At 40.2% G+C, this 15,423-nt stretch overlaps 6 protein-coding genes and 1 long non-coding RNA gene across 8 annotated transcripts; 4 read left to right on the forward strand and 3 right to left on the reverse strand.

Annotated features, from left to right (window-relative positions):
* Positions 1 to 1,765: 1,765 nt before the first annotated feature.
* LOC6584034 lies at positions 1,766 to 4,725 on the reverse strand. 2 transcript variants are annotated; one of them, XM_002009658.4, is made up of 3 exons: positions 3,663 to 4,721; positions 2,513 to 2,811; positions 1,766 to 2,450 (listed from the first exon to the last, which is right to left on the reverse strand). In XM_002009658.4, exons 1-3 carry the CDS (start codon positions 4,662 to 4,664, stop codon positions 2,018 to 2,020), a joined length of 1,734 nt encoding a protein of 577 aa, XP_002009694.1. In that variant the 5' UTR covers positions 4,665 to 4,721; the 3' UTR covers positions 1,766 to 2,017. The 2 variants fall into 2 exon arrangements, with proteins under 2 accessions (XP_002009694.1, XP_043867463.1); XM_044011528.1 differs by lacking the exon at positions 1,766 to 2,450 and having other exon boundaries at positions 2,801 to 2,833; positions 3,663 to 4,725.
* A 1,088-nt stretch (positions 4,726 to 5,813) lies between these two features.
* LOC122756791 lies at positions 5,814 to 6,829 on the forward strand. Its single transcript, XR_006356645.1, has 2 exons — positions 5,814 to 6,633; positions 6,734 to 6,829. It is a non-coding gene; the product is annotated as an uncharacterized LOC122756791 (long non-coding RNA).
* Positions 6,830 to 6,848: 19 nt separating this feature from the next.
* LOC6584035 (glyoxalase domain-containing protein 4) lies at positions 6,849 to 8,581 on the reverse strand. Its single transcript, XM_002009659.4, has 4 exons — positions 8,363 to 8,581; positions 8,071 to 8,120; positions 7,900 to 8,006; positions 6,849 to 7,838 (listed from the first exon to the last, which is right to left on the reverse strand). Exons 1-4 carry the CDS (start codon positions 8,456 to 8,458, stop codon positions 7,234 to 7,236), a joined length of 858 nt encoding a protein of 285 aa, XP_002009695.1. The 5' UTR covers positions 8,459 to 8,581; the 3' UTR covers positions 6,849 to 7,233.
* Positions 8,582 to 8,851: 270 nt separating this feature from the next.
* On the forward strand, positions 8,852 to 9,351 carry LOC6584036. Its single transcript, XM_002009660.4, has 2 exons — positions 8,852 to 8,961; positions 9,021 to 9,351. Exon 2 carries the CDS (start codon positions 9,030 to 9,032, stop codon positions 9,261 to 9,263), a length of 234 nt encoding a protein of 77 aa, XP_002009696.1. The 5' UTR covers positions 8,852 to 8,961; positions 9,021 to 9,029; the 3' UTR covers positions 9,264 to 9,351.
* LOC6584037 lies at positions 9,350 to 10,316 on the reverse strand. Its single transcript, XM_002009661.4, has 2 exons — positions 9,678 to 10,316; positions 9,350 to 9,614 (listed from the first exon to the last, which is right to left on the reverse strand). Exons 1-2 carry the CDS (start codon positions 10,126 to 10,128, stop codon positions 9,415 to 9,417), a joined length of 651 nt encoding a protein of 216 aa, XP_002009697.1. The 5' UTR covers positions 10,129 to 10,316; the 3' UTR covers positions 9,350 to 9,414.
* An 83-nt stretch (positions 10,317 to 10,399) lies between these two features.
* LOC6584038 (TM2 domain-containing protein CG11103) lies at positions 10,400 to 11,171 on the forward strand. The gene has a single exon (XM_002009662.4). The coding sequence runs from the start codon at positions 10,446 to 10,448 to the stop codon at positions 11,100 to 11,102; it is 657 nt and encodes a 218-aa protein (XP_002009698.3). The 5' UTR covers positions 10,400 to 10,445; the 3' UTR covers positions 11,103 to 11,171.
* Positions 11,172 to 11,454: 283 nt separating this feature from the next.
* Positions 11,455 to 13,267, forward strand: LOC6584039 (cathepsin B). The gene is made up of 4 exons (XM_002009663.2): positions 11,455 to 11,834; positions 11,900 to 12,160; positions 12,401 to 12,568; positions 12,632 to 13,267. The coding sequence occupies exons 1-4, from the start codon at positions 11,706 to 11,708 to the stop codon at positions 13,100 to 13,102; spliced, it is 1,029 nt and encodes a 342-aa protein (XP_002009699.1). The 5' UTR covers positions 11,455 to 11,705; the 3' UTR covers positions 13,103 to 13,267.
* Positions 13,268 to 15,423: the final 2,156 nt, after the last annotated feature.

Raw genomic sequence — 15,423 nt, forward strand, 5'->3', positions numbered from 1 at the left:
ATGCATCAATGTATGTGTGTGTTTGAGTGTGTTTGTATTGGAAGTAAAGCATGTTTTGCATGTGTGTGTGTGTGTGAGTGTGTGAGTGTTTAGCCCATTAGGACTTGCCAACTCAGCGCGCTTTCTCCCTCTCTCTACCATCGCTCCCTCTCTCTCTCTCTCTCTCTCTCTCTCTCTCTCTCTCTCTCTCTGTGTGTGTGTGTGTCTCGGCCAGCATTGACACAATAAAACTTTTTCAGCACATTTTTCATTCGTGCCGCTTGTGTTGCAAGTGTAGCATTCTGCATTTATTGACGCATTTCGCTCTTTTGCATATTTGCGGCAGCCGCGTTGCATGCGACAAATGAAACAGTTCAGTTCGCCTCGTCGTTCGTTTCGATTCGTTCGCTTGATTCGTCACTCGATTTTCGTTTGCTTTTTGCATTTTGCATTTTGCTTTTCAGTCTCCTCTTCTTCTTCTGTTTTTTCAATTTTTTTTTTTTTTTTTTTTTCTGTTGGCCATTTTTTGTCGTTTGGGGCAGCAAACATGCGACAATTCATCGATGGAAAACAAGTGCCACCCCCATTCCCCCTCCCCACTGCCATTGCCCCACTGCTGCACCCCACTTAGATCCAAATTGAATGGAGTCAAGTGCATTGCATTTGGCATACTAATAAATATATGTGTGCAGATGCATTTTGCAAAAAACGTGCCAAAAGCTTCAAATAAAATATTAAATGGTATTTAAAACAGACAATGGACGCCGACGAGCTGCAACTGCAAATTGACACCATAAACAATGAGGAAATGAAATTACAAATGAACGGATTTCCTACAAGTGTTCATCAATTTATGTTTTATGCACATGGCTCATTTGAATTTACTCATATACCCTGTAAATAATCATAAATTGAGCAGAAATATTAATTAATCTAAGAGTTGTTAGATATTAAATAGGTAGAGCCATATGTAGAGGGAATACCCTTTATAAATTCTAATTTTATGTAAATTCGTATTGATGGCCCATTCAAATTTACTCATATACCCTGTAAATGATTGTAAATTAACCAGAAATATTAATTAATGTAAGGGTTGTTAGATATTAAATAGGTAAAGCCATATGTAGAGGGAATGGAATACCTTTTATAAATTCGTATTTTATTTACATTCGTAATGATGGCCCTCATATACCCTGTAAATGATTGTAAATTAACCAGAAATATTAATTAATGTATGGGAAGTTTTATATTCGATAGGGATAGATATGCTTAGAGGGAATACCCTTTACCTTGGGATGATGGCCTATTTCATCTACCCTGTAAATAATCACAAATTAACGAGAAATATTAATTAATCTAAGAGTTGTTAGATATTGAAAAGGTAGAGCCATGTGTAGAGGGAATACCCTATATTTATATTTTATGCAAATTCGGCATGATGGCCCATTTTAATTCACTCATATACACTGTAAGTATTCATAAATTAAGGAAAAATATTGGTAAATTCAAGTGTTTTTAGATAATAAATAAAGATAGATATACTTCGAAGGAATACCCTTTATTTATTTATATTTTATGCATACATAGGGGGATGGTTGAGTTGCACCTATTGTTGTAAGAAAGATTTCCAAGAGAAAAGAATTATCTGTAATTGAATCAATAAATTGAAAGTCTTTACTCTGAATTGCTCTTCTATGCAATTCTCATGTACTCACGAAGATACAAAATCCGAAATTCTTAGTTGAAAATAAAGTTAATTTTATTAACAGTGCAATACAAAATTGCATTTGATAATTTTTTTTTAGATTTATGAATTATGAATTACAGAATTTTGTAATGTCAATTTATGTCGATTGTTAAACTTATCATAAAATTTGAAATAGCTTTGTTGATTTGATCGCTTGAAATAAATACAATATCTACTACCTACGCTAAAAGCGGATCTCAGCTCGAGTCGTAATCGAGCCAGTGAAGCGGGTGCTGTACAACGGAATGCGGGAAAGTCCCACATTGTGACGGTTGTACGGTACTCGCTACACTAGTGCGATACAGACAGTGCGGTGCTGGACCGATTGGAGACCCTGTAGCGTAGTCGTCTGGTGGAAGCCGGTACGGCCATCTTTCGCAGCATCATGTAGTCCTTGTTGAGCATGCGGCACAGCTCGATGAAGGTGCAGAGTTTGGGCGATTTGAGTTCCTTGGCCAGCACATAGGCGGAGTTGAGCACCTCCGCCTGTCGCTCGTACTTGCAGAGAATTGCGTGCGCCTTCGCCTGCATCATGGTGGCTAGGAATTCCCAGATCTTACTATTCGCCCGCCTGGCCTCATCGATGGCACGCTTCGCATAGAGCAGGCACTGCACCAGATGATTCTGCGACAGCAAACAATCCGCAATCTCGAACATCAAATAGCTACGCTCGATGGGCAGCTTGGAGAAGTAGAGGCGCCTATCCAGCGCCGCTTTGGCCATCCTAGATAATTCATATTCATATTTAATATCAATTATCCCCATGCTCATCTCAGCTCAACTCACCTGAACGCCCTGACGTGTTCGTTGACAGGCATGCTCTCGTCATACACATACGACGGTCGCCTGCCAAACACAACTTGGTGCACCTCGGAGGGCTTGAATGGATTGACGCCAAGCAGGCGGCACATGGAATCGTTATCGTACGGCGACACCTTGTAGTTCGGTATATTATATGCCTCGCACAGGCTCAGCGCCAAGTGATTGTACACCTCGTTCATGAACTCTATTTTCCACGGCATTACCGTCTTCGTCTTCACCACAAAAAACTCGCCCATTACCTTTGCCACAAACTTACGCAGGCGCTATTCAAATGATTATTAATTTCTACATTAATTTGGATAATCGAATTCAAGATAGAGTTGCAGAAAGTGCAAGACCCGTAATTCTACGAGCTTACGAAGTCAAATATATGGGTATTTTATGTTTGTCTTACTGTCCCTGTGACTGTCCGTCCGATTACTAGTCCGACTGTCTGCCTAACGGTATATACGACTGCTTATTTGACAGTCGAAAAAGTTCGTCGACTGTCCGTATGACTCTCCGTCGTATTGATTCCCGGACTATCTTTCCGACTGTCCGTTTGAGTGATCAACTGTCCGTCCGGCTGCTTGCTCGACTGTCCTAAATATTCGACTAACTGTCTGTCCGACTCTACGTCTCACTGCGTCCTTGATTATCTTTCAGATTGTCCGCTTGATTGCTTAACTGTCCGTCCGACTGCTCATTTAACTGTCCGACTAGCTGCCCGACTGACTACCCGTCCGACTCTCCGTTCTACAACCCGCCTGTCAGTCTGATTGTCCGTCCGCCTTCTCGTCCAACTGTCCTTCTAGCCGTCCGCCTACCTGTCTGAATGACTACACATCCGACTCTCTGCTCTACTACCCGCCTGATGATCTTTCCGACACTCCATCTGATTGACCGACTATCCGTCTGATTAACCGTCCGTCTAGCTATCCGTCTAGCTGCCCGACTGACTACACGTCCGACTCTCCGTTCTACTATCCGCCTGTTGATCTTTCCGGCTGTCCGCCTGATTGGCCGATTATCCTTATTATTGGCCGTCCGTCTGCTCGTCTAACTGACCGTCTAACTATCTGTCTAGCTGTCCATCTGGCTGTCCGTCTAGCTGTCCGGCGATCCGTTGACTCACCTGCACGTCCTTCTGTTCGCGTATTTCACGTATAGTACGCAGTATCGATAGCATATGCCGACGCGCCTGATACTGTATGCGAAACATATTGGCCTGGTGCAGGCGATCCATGACCTTTGGGTTGGACAAGCGTTGGTATTGCTCGTTGTACATGGGACTGCGACTGTGCAGCATTTTGATGAACCTTTTCGTAGTCGTATAGGAATTATTTAAATACTCTCGCCTTTCCCTGGCGGACTTGTAGTACCTTTCCAAGAGCACAATCGGATTATTTCGAAGGTTCTTGAGGAAGGCAACATCTATCCAGGAGCCACTTAAATAGTTTTGATTGTAGATTTTCATCTTACGCTTCCGTCGTGCCATCTCCATTGGCGATATCCGGATACTTTTCCTTTCCTTATGGCTGTTCACGTCGCACTCATTGAGATCCTTGAGCGCCTTCCAGCGCGTGGCTGCTGGCATCATCTTTTCCGGCCTCAACGCCCCATCATGGATGCTGGCCATTCGCGCCATGTTCTTCAGAAAGAACGGACCCAGACTCTCACCCACACTGTCCTGAAAGTTGCTGTTCACAACCAGCATCCGACGACTGAACGGCGTCCGTTTGGTGCCCTGGACCAGGAGCGAATTGTTGTGCAGCGTCAACTTGTTCTCCTCGAACCTATTCAGATCGTAGAGCGCATCGGCCACCTGCAGATTGACGTAGGGATTGCACGGTGCCGCCTCAGACGCCCGTAGGCTGTCCCTCAATGCCTGCTCCGGATTAGCGATGCTCCGATTGAAATTGCTACGCATGCATAGCGCCACGTAACGATTCGCATCCTGGTCATCGATGCTCTTCTCAAAGTAATACATCGCCGCCGCATTGCGACGTACTCTGGCCAGGCTCTGGGCCCAGCTGCGCCACATCGAGCGATTCTGTTCGTCCGTCCATGGATTCACCTCCCACGGATTCAGAGGTGGTGCCATAGCGGCGGGCGGTACTGGCCAAGACTCTGACATGATGCCCCCAATTTTACTCAAATAAATTATATATTTAAAAAAAAAAAAAAAAAAACTGCGCTTTTTGGTTAAGAAAATAAATGAAAAACAAAAATTCTTAAAAAAAGAAAAGAATTTCTAACAAAAATTATTTAAATTGAAAACAAATTTAAACGAAACTAAAATCCAAAGGTTTATATAAATGTATTAAAAATTAAAAATAAAAACGAAGCTATAATGACATATATATACGGTATGCTTTGACTTTTTATTTACAATGTTTAACAAATTTTCTTATTGCAATGCTTTTATTATTATTTATAATAATTACAAATATTTTTTTTTTAATTACTCAAAAATAATTCTTGTTTTTTAATTTTTTGCTATAAAAGTTATAATCGTTACGGTCCCTGCTTTTATATATTGTACAACATTTTAGTAGTCTGTTTATTTACTTATTTATTTTTTATACCCTGAACCCATTTTCAATGGGAAATCAGGGTATAACGGTTTTGTTGAAATGTATGTTACAGGGAGAAGGAGGCGTGGCAGACCCCACAAAGTATATATATTCTTGATCAGGATGACGAGCTGAGTCGATTTGGCCCTGTCCGTCTGTCTGTCCGTCCGTCTGTCCGTCCGTCTGTCCGTCCGTCTGTCTGTCTGTCCGTCAGTCAGTATGTATGAACGCGTCGATTTCAGAAGATATAAAAGCTAGAGACTTCAAATTTTTTTTAAATGTCCGTATTTACAGCGCGGATATCGAGTTTATCATTAAATATCGATAACTCATCCCGTTCTTTTTTTTATCGATAAAAGACCTTATCGAAAACCAGTTATAAAAATTATATCTCCTACACCTTTATTGCTAGAGTCTCCAAATTTTGTATGTATGCTTATATGCAATTTATACAATTTCGGTTTTTGTTAAAATTTAGCCCCCACCTTTATATCCACCCCCTCACCCCCATGTTTGTAAAAAACGTATTTCAAATACTAGAGACTTGTGCTTTGGCAAATACATATTGTTATGTTATAATCATAATCTGAAAGTTTCATGAAGATCGTATGTCCACAAGAAAAGTTATTAGTGTGTGTGTATGTGTGCGTGTGTGCGTGTTTCTTGTGTAAGCTGAAAGACGCGAAAAATTATTGAAATAGCTATTGCTCCAAGGGTTCAGGGGATCTCGTAGTCGAGCAGTCTCGACTATAGCTTTCTTACTTGTTTATTTATAATATTGCTTTACATTTGTTTCAGAATTTTTACCTGCTGACAGAAAAGAAATGAAAAATCATAGAATATTACAAAATAAACTTGACCAATATTAGTTAAATAATAATACAATAATAACAAGAGTACATACATAATAAATTTATTATTATTATTAAAATAAGCATGGGATGGAATATGGAACTATAGAACAGAAGAAACAGCTGTCTATGCCATATAATAATAATAAATTGCACGATATTATTATTATAAATAAGCTATTTATCATATCAACATTTCGCCCTATCAACCAACCATATATGTATATTCCTAGCCCGATTTACATACATATGTACATACATATGTCAAACTGTCTCTCTATCTATCTCACTGTCCAACTAACAGTCTGTCTCTCCGTCCGACTCTCTGTCGGACTCTTTCAAAGGCAAAGGGACGGCAAAGGCCAGGAACGAAGAAGAACTACAAAAGATCTCTCAAATTGTCTATATGTATGCAACAGTATTCATTTGGTATTTATATTTAAGTGGAACGAAGTCAGAATGCTCACAGCAGCAGAGAGTGTTCCTTCCCATTGGTCCATTGAAGCTCGACTGCAACGAGCTCTACCTGGCACCGGGCTCAACATATGAGAGCGACATATGAGAGTGTCTGAGTGAAAGTCGCCCTATATAAAGAGCAGCAGCTGCAGCATTTCTTCAGTCGTCGAGGCCTGGTGGGACAGAGCAGTCTTGGAGGAATCACTTGGAGGAAATAATCAGAGTAAATACATACTTAGAGTAAATATTTAGAGGAAACATTTAGAGGAAATACTTACTTATAGAAAATACTTAGAAGAAATACTTAAAAGAAATATTTTCAGGAAATGCCTTGAGACAATACTTGGAAGACACAAAACTTTTTGCAGAAATACAGCACCTTGAAGAAATATTTTGGGAATATACTTACAGAACACATAGAAGAAATACATAGAGGAATAACTAGCATAGCCGACTTTTATTAACAATCCAACTTATTCCGGAGCCCAGCAGCTGGCAACAAACTCTGCTTTTTCCCGACTAACTCTTGAACGAGCTCGTTTATGATCGGCTTGAAATCGAATTGGTTTATAGAGCGTGATATATAGTTATATAAAGCCGCACGAACCCTTTGTAAACGAAAATAAGCGATTTTTAACAAGGTTACCACTTAAATAAATTTATGCATTTTCTCAAAATGTGTGTAAATAGCATTTAAAAAAAAATAATAATAATAATATTTATATAATAAGTGCCCGATCTGTTTACATTGATTACGATTAAGAATGCGGCCCAATTGATGTTGGTTGATTTACTGCTGCGCCTGCGCCTGGCCCTGCCCCTGCTACTTCTCCTGGAATGGATCTTTGCGTATATACTTGTCCAGTTGCGCCGCAGCATTTTCCTCCACTTGGGAGAGCTCCGAGAAGCCCTCCTCATCGACAAAGCATATCTCGTGACCATCGGGATCGGCCAGAATTAGAACCGTGACGGTCGCCTTGCCGGGTGTGTCCAGTGTTATCAATGGTTTCAATATGGTGCCGCCCGCCTTCTGGACCTCATCGTACAATGGCTTCTGAATGGCTGCAGGCACCGCAAAGGCAATGCGACCATATGCCTTGGCCCGATCCAGAGGCTCTTTCAGAGCCGTGAGACGCAGAGCTGTCTGTTTCGCGTCATATGCGAGCAGAATGGAGTCCTCGCTGGCACTCAACACGTTCATCTTAAGCAGCTCCGTCCAGTACTTGCGTGACGCATCCAATTTGGTCACATGGAGCTCAACCTGTTGCATCGGATCACTGCCGGGCGCTGTGTCTACAATGTAGAACTTATAGCCATCTGGCGAGGTTAGAACACTTTTATCACCCTGCTTGGCAATGGGATATGAGTGCTCGGCGGCACGCTTTAAGATATCCTTGGAGTTGATAGTGATGCCGCCAAAGTCGTTGCCTAAAAGATGCGGGAGGATGTGAAGAATGTGAAGAGGCAAGTAGAGTGGAGCAAAAGTTACCCAGGTCGTAGCTCTTCACGCCATAATTGTACGTTAGCTCAATGACAAAATGCGACTTCTCTGGCCCATAGCCGACCATGGTCTTGCTCCAGCGATTATCATAGGGTCTGCGCATGAAAATCAGAGATTAGAGAATTTCTAGAGTCTTGAGTCTAGAGTCTTATGGCATACCCGTTGCATTCGGCATCGCAGCCTTCTTTGAACTCCTCGTGCCTCAAAACCTATTGTGAAAGAGAGAAGCTTCAAATCAGTTTCTTCTTATCTAATATCTATTATTAGCACATAATAAACAATTCTTGACGAAATTGCCAAGTCACATTACTCAGATAAAATATACAGCCATTCACAATTCTAATTGCCACCCATACATGCATGCAAACTGATACACATTTACAAGCCGTGTGTATAGCCATGTTTATAACCGGGTTTTGCAACTTGGCAATTAAGGTGAGCTCCATCCCACCTGCATTCCCAGAATCGTGCGGAAGAAGAAGGAATTCTTGCTGCGATCACCAATTTTGAATACATAGTGCAGAGCTCGTCCTGGTACGGCCGTCATATTGCCGCTACAAACAATTTCGATATATTTTCAGCAGCGTAAAGCACAAATAGAGCCAAGTGAAACTCAGACACTTGTTACTTTGGGAAGTAATAAATTTTGTTGTCTGTAAAGTGTGGAGCAAGCTCTGTTATGTTGACACCCATACTGTTAATCATAGAGCAATCGATAGATTTTAGAGCTTGGCGGGCAACCATTTTCTATTTATCGTTGCAGTTGATTTTTCTACAATTCATCCACTGTCTGAGACACTTAAACAAATAATACAATTCTACTAACTAAAAAATGGCATTCTAGGCAATGTTTTTCAAATTTCTTCAAAGAAACGAAAAGTTGACATTTAGAAAAAGCAGAGCTGCCAACCTGCATGAATAACTAACTGTGCGCTGCTTTGAGTTTGTTGTGTTCACCTATCGATAACACTAATAAATATTTCTGTCAAACCACATCGCTAAACAACGGGACTGCTCTTGTTGTGTAACTGAAACGCGTAGATTTAATAAGTATAACGATATTTTATAGTTAATATACGAATAATTTAACATACAAACTCTACTTGCAGGCGCCCACAATGTCAGCATCCGCCGCCCGAGGTTCAACATCGCTGCTGAAACGTGCCTGGAACGAGATTCCCGACATCGTCGGCGGCTCAGCCATGGCCATTGCAGGCCTCATCATGGCAGGCATTGGCCTGACCAACTATTACGCTAAGGATGGTGACAATCGTCGCTACAAAATGGGATATGTGGTGTTCCGGCACGATGATCCACGCGCCCAGAAAGTGCGCGACGATGACGACGAATAATCATATAATTGTGTACCCTTTGTTTTCATTCGCGCTGCCGCAATACAAAAAAAAAATAATAGCTAAGTAAAACAAATGTATACAAATAGTTTCGGTATATATATATTAATATAGATATATAAGTCTGTTAAAATAGAGACGTGACCGGAGTCTATTGTCCTGGCGTATAGAACATGAACTGAGAGTTCCGATGATTGACTTTATGATGCTTTTGGTAGGCCGCCAGCGTGTGATAACATTCATTACACAAAGCGCACTGATAATTGGTTGCCGATCTGATTGATATGCTGGTCCTTGGCGTCATATCCTGGACCAACTCAGCCTCTTCGATTAGGTCTCCAATCTCGGTACCTAAAAGTGAATAATTTTTAAAAATGCATTAATATGTTTAAAGTGAAAAACTGAAGAACTTACCCTCACTTGGCTCATGCTTGAACACAATTGTTTCTGCCTTAATGCCAGTAGCATGGGCTGGCGCTATAGATTCCAGATTTGTTTCAATCGCTTTTCCCATGCATTTGAGTGGTAACTGATCGTCAGGAGATGATATTGACTGCGTGAGGCGGGATCGATTGCGACGTTGCTCGAATTTTAAGGCCACAGTGAATTCATTAGTTGCCGTTATCCACTTATTATTGAATTCATAAATCATAATCAGTTTCTTGATGCAGACCCGGCATATCTGCTTGGGATAGTCATCGTCCTCGCTCAACGCTGGTAATGATGCCGAGCTGGGCAAGCACGACGACAATACCTCCGATATCAGAATGTTTTTATCCAGCACCATAACGCTATCGTCGAATATGTCCAGTGCATCCAAACAGTCGTTGCCGCAAGTGCGGCAAATATTTTCGAAAATATCCATTTCGAATGTTAATGTTACCAGTTTACAATGTATACTAAATTTGAATGAATGGCATTGTATTTCTTCGTTGTTGGCAATTTGTGCTTATTTATACGAGATGTGTACTTTAAAAACTCGCGATCAGGCAAATGCAACGGCGGCTTTTAATATCACAATTATCTTATTTTAGAGACGCCAGCAGCATAAAATGATAAACAATGTTTAGTAAATATCGATGAATTGCAATACATCGTGATAGATTGCTTAAGCGATGGTTTCTTATGCACACAACTCGGTATATCTTGCTCATCTCTAGTTTTGGTGCAAGCAAAACAACAATGCAGCGAAAACTAATTTTATTCAGCGTTGTCATCCCGTTTCTAGTCATTAGTCCGGTCAGCCATGCCATTCAGGCGCGCAGTGACAAAGAACAGACCCAAACTGTTGTTTCCGGCACAGCTGTACAATCGGTTGTACCCGTCCAGGCCCAATCACAGGTTGGCTCCAATTCGCAAGCAGCTTCCACGACCAACTCAGCGTTTAATCCGTTGGGGCCGACTGTGATGTGCTCGTTTCTGCCACGAGATTTTCTGGAATGCAAGGAGCCAATTGATCATCGGAATAACGATTCGGCACGCAATGAAAAGGGCTACGGCTGTCTGCGTTTTGGTGGCTCCAACTATGAGGATGTTGAGCACACCAAAGTCCAATGTACCGTCTACACGGACATCGACTGTTACGGCGCACGCACATTCTTCCGGGATGGTGTACCATGTGTTCGCTACACGGATCACTATTTCGTAACCACATTGATATACAGCATGCTGCTGGGCTTCCTGGGCATGGATCGCTTCTGTTTGGGACAAACGGGAACTGCTGTGGGCAAACTCTTGACAATGGGCGGCGTTGGAGTCTGGTGGATTATAGACGTCATATTGCTAATAACTAATAATCTGTTGCCAGAAGATGGCAGCAACTGGAATCCATATGTCTAAGCTAAATAAATATGTGTTTGTGATAATACTTAGTTCAATCATTGTGAATAAAATAAATGTTAAGATTTACGATTTGTTTGTTTTCTTGATTGTTAGTTTAATTTTACTTTTCACATGCATATCTAATTGGCCCCTTAGACCATGTATCCATAACTTGTTGATAGATGATGTACAATGATAAAATGAAATAATCTTAAATTACATTATTTTATTAATGCAATCAATTATTTTTAAATTTGCCAAAATCTTACAATTGTAAAATATCAATATGACCAACTTTTCGCATATATCGTTGCTCACAAGTATCGATAAGAGACTCACGTTATTTTTGTCATCACTGCAATGGCCGCTTATCAGCTACTTTGAAAAGAGAAGAAACAACGCATATAAATTGAGTGTAACTAAACTATACAACAGTTTACCATTGCAGCTGGTGCTTGCCAGTCAACCAAATAAAATTCGCAAAGCCTACTCTTTTATCTATATTGACAAATTGTATACATATATAAATTATTATATATACACATACACGATTAGTTGAGCTCTGACAATTTTTTTTCAATTGCGCTGTCAACGCCATTTTGACGAATACGCAGCTGTAAAATGAAATATTTTGCAGCAACTTTGGCGCTGCTGGCTCTGGTGGCCGTAGTCGCTGCCGGAGAGGATGATCCCCATATGCTAAGTGATGAATTCATAGAGCTGGTGCGCAGCAAAGCAAAGACATGGACGGTAAGCTATTAATATTATTATTATGATTATGATGACGTGACATTTCCATTGTTTATTTCCATTAGCCTGGTCGCAACTTTGATGCATCTGTATCAGAGGGACATATACGCGGCCTAATGGGTGTCCATCCCGATGCGCATAAGTTTACGCTGCCCGAAAAGAGCCAAGTGCTCGGTAATCTGGTGGGAGATGACGGTGACGATCTGCCCGAATCGTTTGATGCGCGTACTGCCTGGCCCAACTGCCCCACCATAGGGGAGATCCGTGATCAGGGCTCATGCGGCTCCTGTTGGGCCTTTGGTGCCGTCGAGGCGATGTCCGATCGTGTAAGTAGCGATGCCCCACTGACCTGAAGCCTCGCACAACACACACAGACAAAATACAAAGCAGATGACGCAGTTGCCTTTGTGCTTATCATTATTTAGATTATCGATTTCACACAGTTGCGTTGAATTGCTGTGTTTGTGTACGGCTTTGTAGAAACATACACAGACGTGTATGCGTGTGTGTGTGTGTGCATGTTCTTTGTTTAGGCTGAACGATTTGTTGACTTATTTTATTTGTAGGTGTGCATACATTCCAATGGCACTGTAAACTTCCATTTCTCAGCTGAGGATTTGGTCTCGTGTTGCCACACTTGCGGCTTTGGCTGCAATGGCGGATTCCCTGGCGCCGCCTGGAGTTACTGGACCCACAAAGGCATTGTGAGCGGTGGCTCCTATAACTCCAATGAGGTAAGTCCATTCAACACTGAATTGTAGCTCACAGTTATTCAATGGCCGTTTGGCCTGTTATAGGGTTGCCGTCCCTATGAGATCGAGCCATGTGAGCATCACGTGAATGGTACACGCCCACCCTGCAAAAATGGCAGAACCCCTTCCTGCAAGCATCAATGCGAGTCGAGCTACTCCGTTGATTATGCTAAAGACAAACACTTTGGCTCCAAGTCCTACTCGATCAGACGCAATCCGCGTGAAATTCAACGCGAAATCATGACCAACGGACCGGTGGAGGGCGCATTCACAGTCTATGAGGATTTGATATTGTACAAGTCGGGCGTCTACAAGCATGTCCATGGCAAAGAACTGGGCGGCCATGCCATACGCATACTCGGCTGGGGCGTTTGGGGCGATAGCAAAGTGCCCTACTGGCTAATTGGCAACTCATGGAACACCGACTGGGGAGACAACGGATTCTTCCGCATTGTGCGTGGCGAGGATCATTGCGGCATCGAGAGCGCCATCTCTGCTGGCCTGCCCGCGCTGTAAGCCGCCTTCCCCAGCCCAACTAACTGCTTAATATGGCTTAATTAATGCCTTCAAATAATCTTAATACGATATTACAGACGTTTTCAATACCAATATACTGTATGTAAAAAACAAACAATTAATTAGCTGCGACTTTAGAAAATAAATAAATTGTATAAAATTTTACACATTTATGTACACATCTGGAATGTCGCCAAACTAATGCACCCATCATCAGACAGACTATGATTTATGAATTGGTTCTGCACTGACTGCGGCTGCTGCTCATTTGCTCCCATATGGATTTATCAGCAATTCAGCGACGCCAGCTTTCAATTAGTCAGCCACGGAACGAGCTCAATTATACGTTTCGCTGAACGCCCCTCATTTGCAGCTCTTGTCTGTTTTGCTTTACGGTTCAAGAACCCCCAGGCTTTGTAGCATGTATAGTTATATATGTATATAGAAAATCAGTTGTTTGTTTGCTTTTTTTCACATCAGTTTTTATTGGTTTTTCTCATTTTATAACATCAAATAGAACATTTTTTTTTATGAACATTTTTTTTTTTTTGTTTTTGCTTTTTTTTTTCATATAATTTTGTTCTTTGCACATTATTTACTTGAACTGCATATTGCCTTCTCGCTCTGGTGTAACAAACAGCTAACATAGATCGAAAAATATTTGGACAGCAATTTGGAGTTGAAGCAACTTCGTCGAATTCGAATTTTGGATAACAGCTTGTCCAGTTGTTCAACAATAACTCGTCCTGTCTCTCTACAAAGTTTACTTTATGAAAAATGTGTAGATATATAGATACACACATACATATATGTGTCTTTTTCGCACTTTCATATGTATGTATATGTTTCTCGTTCTGTATGCAGATTAAGTTTTTCTCATTCTACTTTTCTTGTTTTATATATTTATTTTTTTTTTTTTTTTTTTGTAAATAGATATTGCATCTGGAATTACTGCAATTTCGTTTTGTATTTAGATTTCGATTATCTCTCCTTTTTTTTTTATTATTCATTTATAATTCATATTGGACTTTTGGACAACATATACATATACAGTATATACATATGTATATATGTATATTTTGTTTTTTTCTCTTTTTTTTTTATTGGAACGTCAGCTGGGTTCTTATCAGCTAAATGGTGGGTTATTAAATTATTTATTTAATTCGAATACTTTTAAGCTATATAAAGCACAATTAGAATAGAAATTGAAGCATAAGAGTCTATAAAAAAGTTAGAAAAAAAATAGGGGAAACTTTGGAAGGAAACTCGACAGGAAACTGGGCAAAATTTGATTGCTCAAAAAATCATATTTGTTTATTTTGCTTTATTTTTTTGTTGCTGTTCATTTGTGAACTGAGAGTCTCTATTACTAGATAATATCAATATGGATGAACTTATTCGATATATATATAATTATATATATATATATATATATACTTTTTTAGATTTTAGAGGAACGTATTTAATTGTGATTTGTTTTTACTGTTTATGTTTTGAAACACCTGGCTTTACAATAATATCCCGTTTTTTTTTTTTTTTTTTTTTTTTTTTTTAATATAGGTATAGGTGTAACGTTACATATATGTACTTATATATGTACATATATATTTATATTTGGATCCTTTGTGTTCCGGTTGTCTTGCATATATATATACACTGCGCGTCATCAGGTTAGCGCCCCCCTTTACACTCAACCTCAAAGCTAAATAAAATCTAAACCAGCAGAGCTCCATCTTTGAAATTTGTTTACATTATACTCCATTTATTTCTCTTTAAAATACAAAAAGAATGGCTACTGTAACAATAAGGATTATTTTTTAATAATTTTTTTTGTAAAATGTACAAAAAACATGTAACAAAAATTTGGTCATCAGATTAGCGCCCCCTGCGCTAAATTCAATTTATTTAAGTTAATTACCAAAAATAACACCTGTATTTTAAGCTATTGTTATTTTTAAGTAATATTAGTAGTGCGTAGTGCCGTTTTTTGTTTGAAATTACTTAAAAAATTCGATTAGGAATGGAATTATAAAGTTGTTCAATATTATTCAAGGATATGGTTGATTAAGCGTGTTCAGTACCTTCGATTAGCTCTGTCTTTGTACTATAATGCTTTCCGGACTCATATACTTTCCTGACCAACCATCCCCAGACGTTTCCAATGATATTAAGGTCGAGTGAGTATGGTGGCCACTCCATGAGATCAATTTTTTGGCCCTGAATCCAGGACTTCAGGGATCGGGCGGTCTGAATTGGGGCATTATCATGCTGGAAAATCTAATGCCGGTTTTCAGACAGGTTATAGAAATGCGGAACAGCAG

The sequence above is a fragment of the Drosophila mojavensis genome, unplaced genomic scaffold (assembly GCF_018153725.1).
Source record: "Drosophila mojavensis isolate 15081-1352.22 unplaced genomic scaffold, ASM1815372v1 contig_136, whole genome shotgun sequence".
NCBI lineage: Eukaryota > Metazoa > Arthropoda > Insecta > Diptera > Drosophilidae > Drosophila > Drosophila mojavensis.

Bases quoted from the DNA above. Each gene is read 5' to 3' on its own strand.
- LOC6584034 (XM_002009658.4), bottom strand. From the start codon at position 4,664: ATGTCAGAGTCTTGGCCAGTACCGCCCGCCGCTATGGCACCACCTCTG. The intron at 2,812-3,662 runs GTGAGTCAACGG...TCATTTGAATAG, and splicing joins GCGAACAGAAGGACGTGCAG to CGCCTGCGTAAGTTTGTGGC. The intron at 2,451-2,512 runs GTGAGTTGAGCT...TGAATTATCTAG, and splicing joins GAACACGTCAGGGCGTTCAG to GATGGCCAAAGCGGCGCTGG.
- LOC6584035 (XM_002009659.4), bottom strand. From the start codon at position 8,458: ATGACGGCCGTACCAGGACGAGCTCTGCACTATGTATTCAAAATTGGT. The intron at 8,121-8,362 runs GTGGGATGGAGC...CTTTCACAATAG, and splicing joins GCACGATTCTGGGAATGCAG to GTTTTGAGGCACGAGGAGTT. The intron at 8,007-8,070 runs GTATGCCATAAG...TTTCATGCGCAG, and splicing joins TGCGATGCCGAATGCAACGG to ACCCTATGATAATCGCTGGA.
- LOC6584036 (XM_002009660.4), top strand. From the start codon at position 9,030: ATGTCAGCATCCGCCGCCCGAGGTTCAACATCGCTGCTGAAACGTGCC.
- LOC6584037 (XM_002009661.4), bottom strand. From the start codon at position 10,128: ATGGATATTTTCGAAAATATTTGCCGCACTTGCGGCAACGACTGTTTG. The intron at 9,615-9,677 runs GTAAGTTCTTCA...ATTCACTTTTAG, and splicing joins CAAGCATGAGCCAAGTGAGG to GTACCGAGATTGGAGACCTA.
- LOC6584038 (XM_002009662.4), top strand. From the start codon at position 10,446: ATGCAGCGAAAACTAATTTTATTCAGCGTTGTCATCCCGTTTCTAGTC.
- LOC6584039 (XM_002009663.2), top strand. From the start codon at position 11,706: ATGAAATATTTTGCAGCAACTTTGGCGCTGCTGGCTCTGGTGGCCGTA. The intron at 11,835-11,899 runs GTAAGCTATTAA...TATTTCCATTAG, and splicing joins GCAAAGCAAAGACATGGACG to CCTGGTCGCAACTTTGATGC. The intron at 12,161-12,400 runs GTAAGTAGCGAT...TTTTATTTGTAG, and splicing joins TCGAGGCGATGTCCGATCGT to GTGTGCATACATTCCAATGG.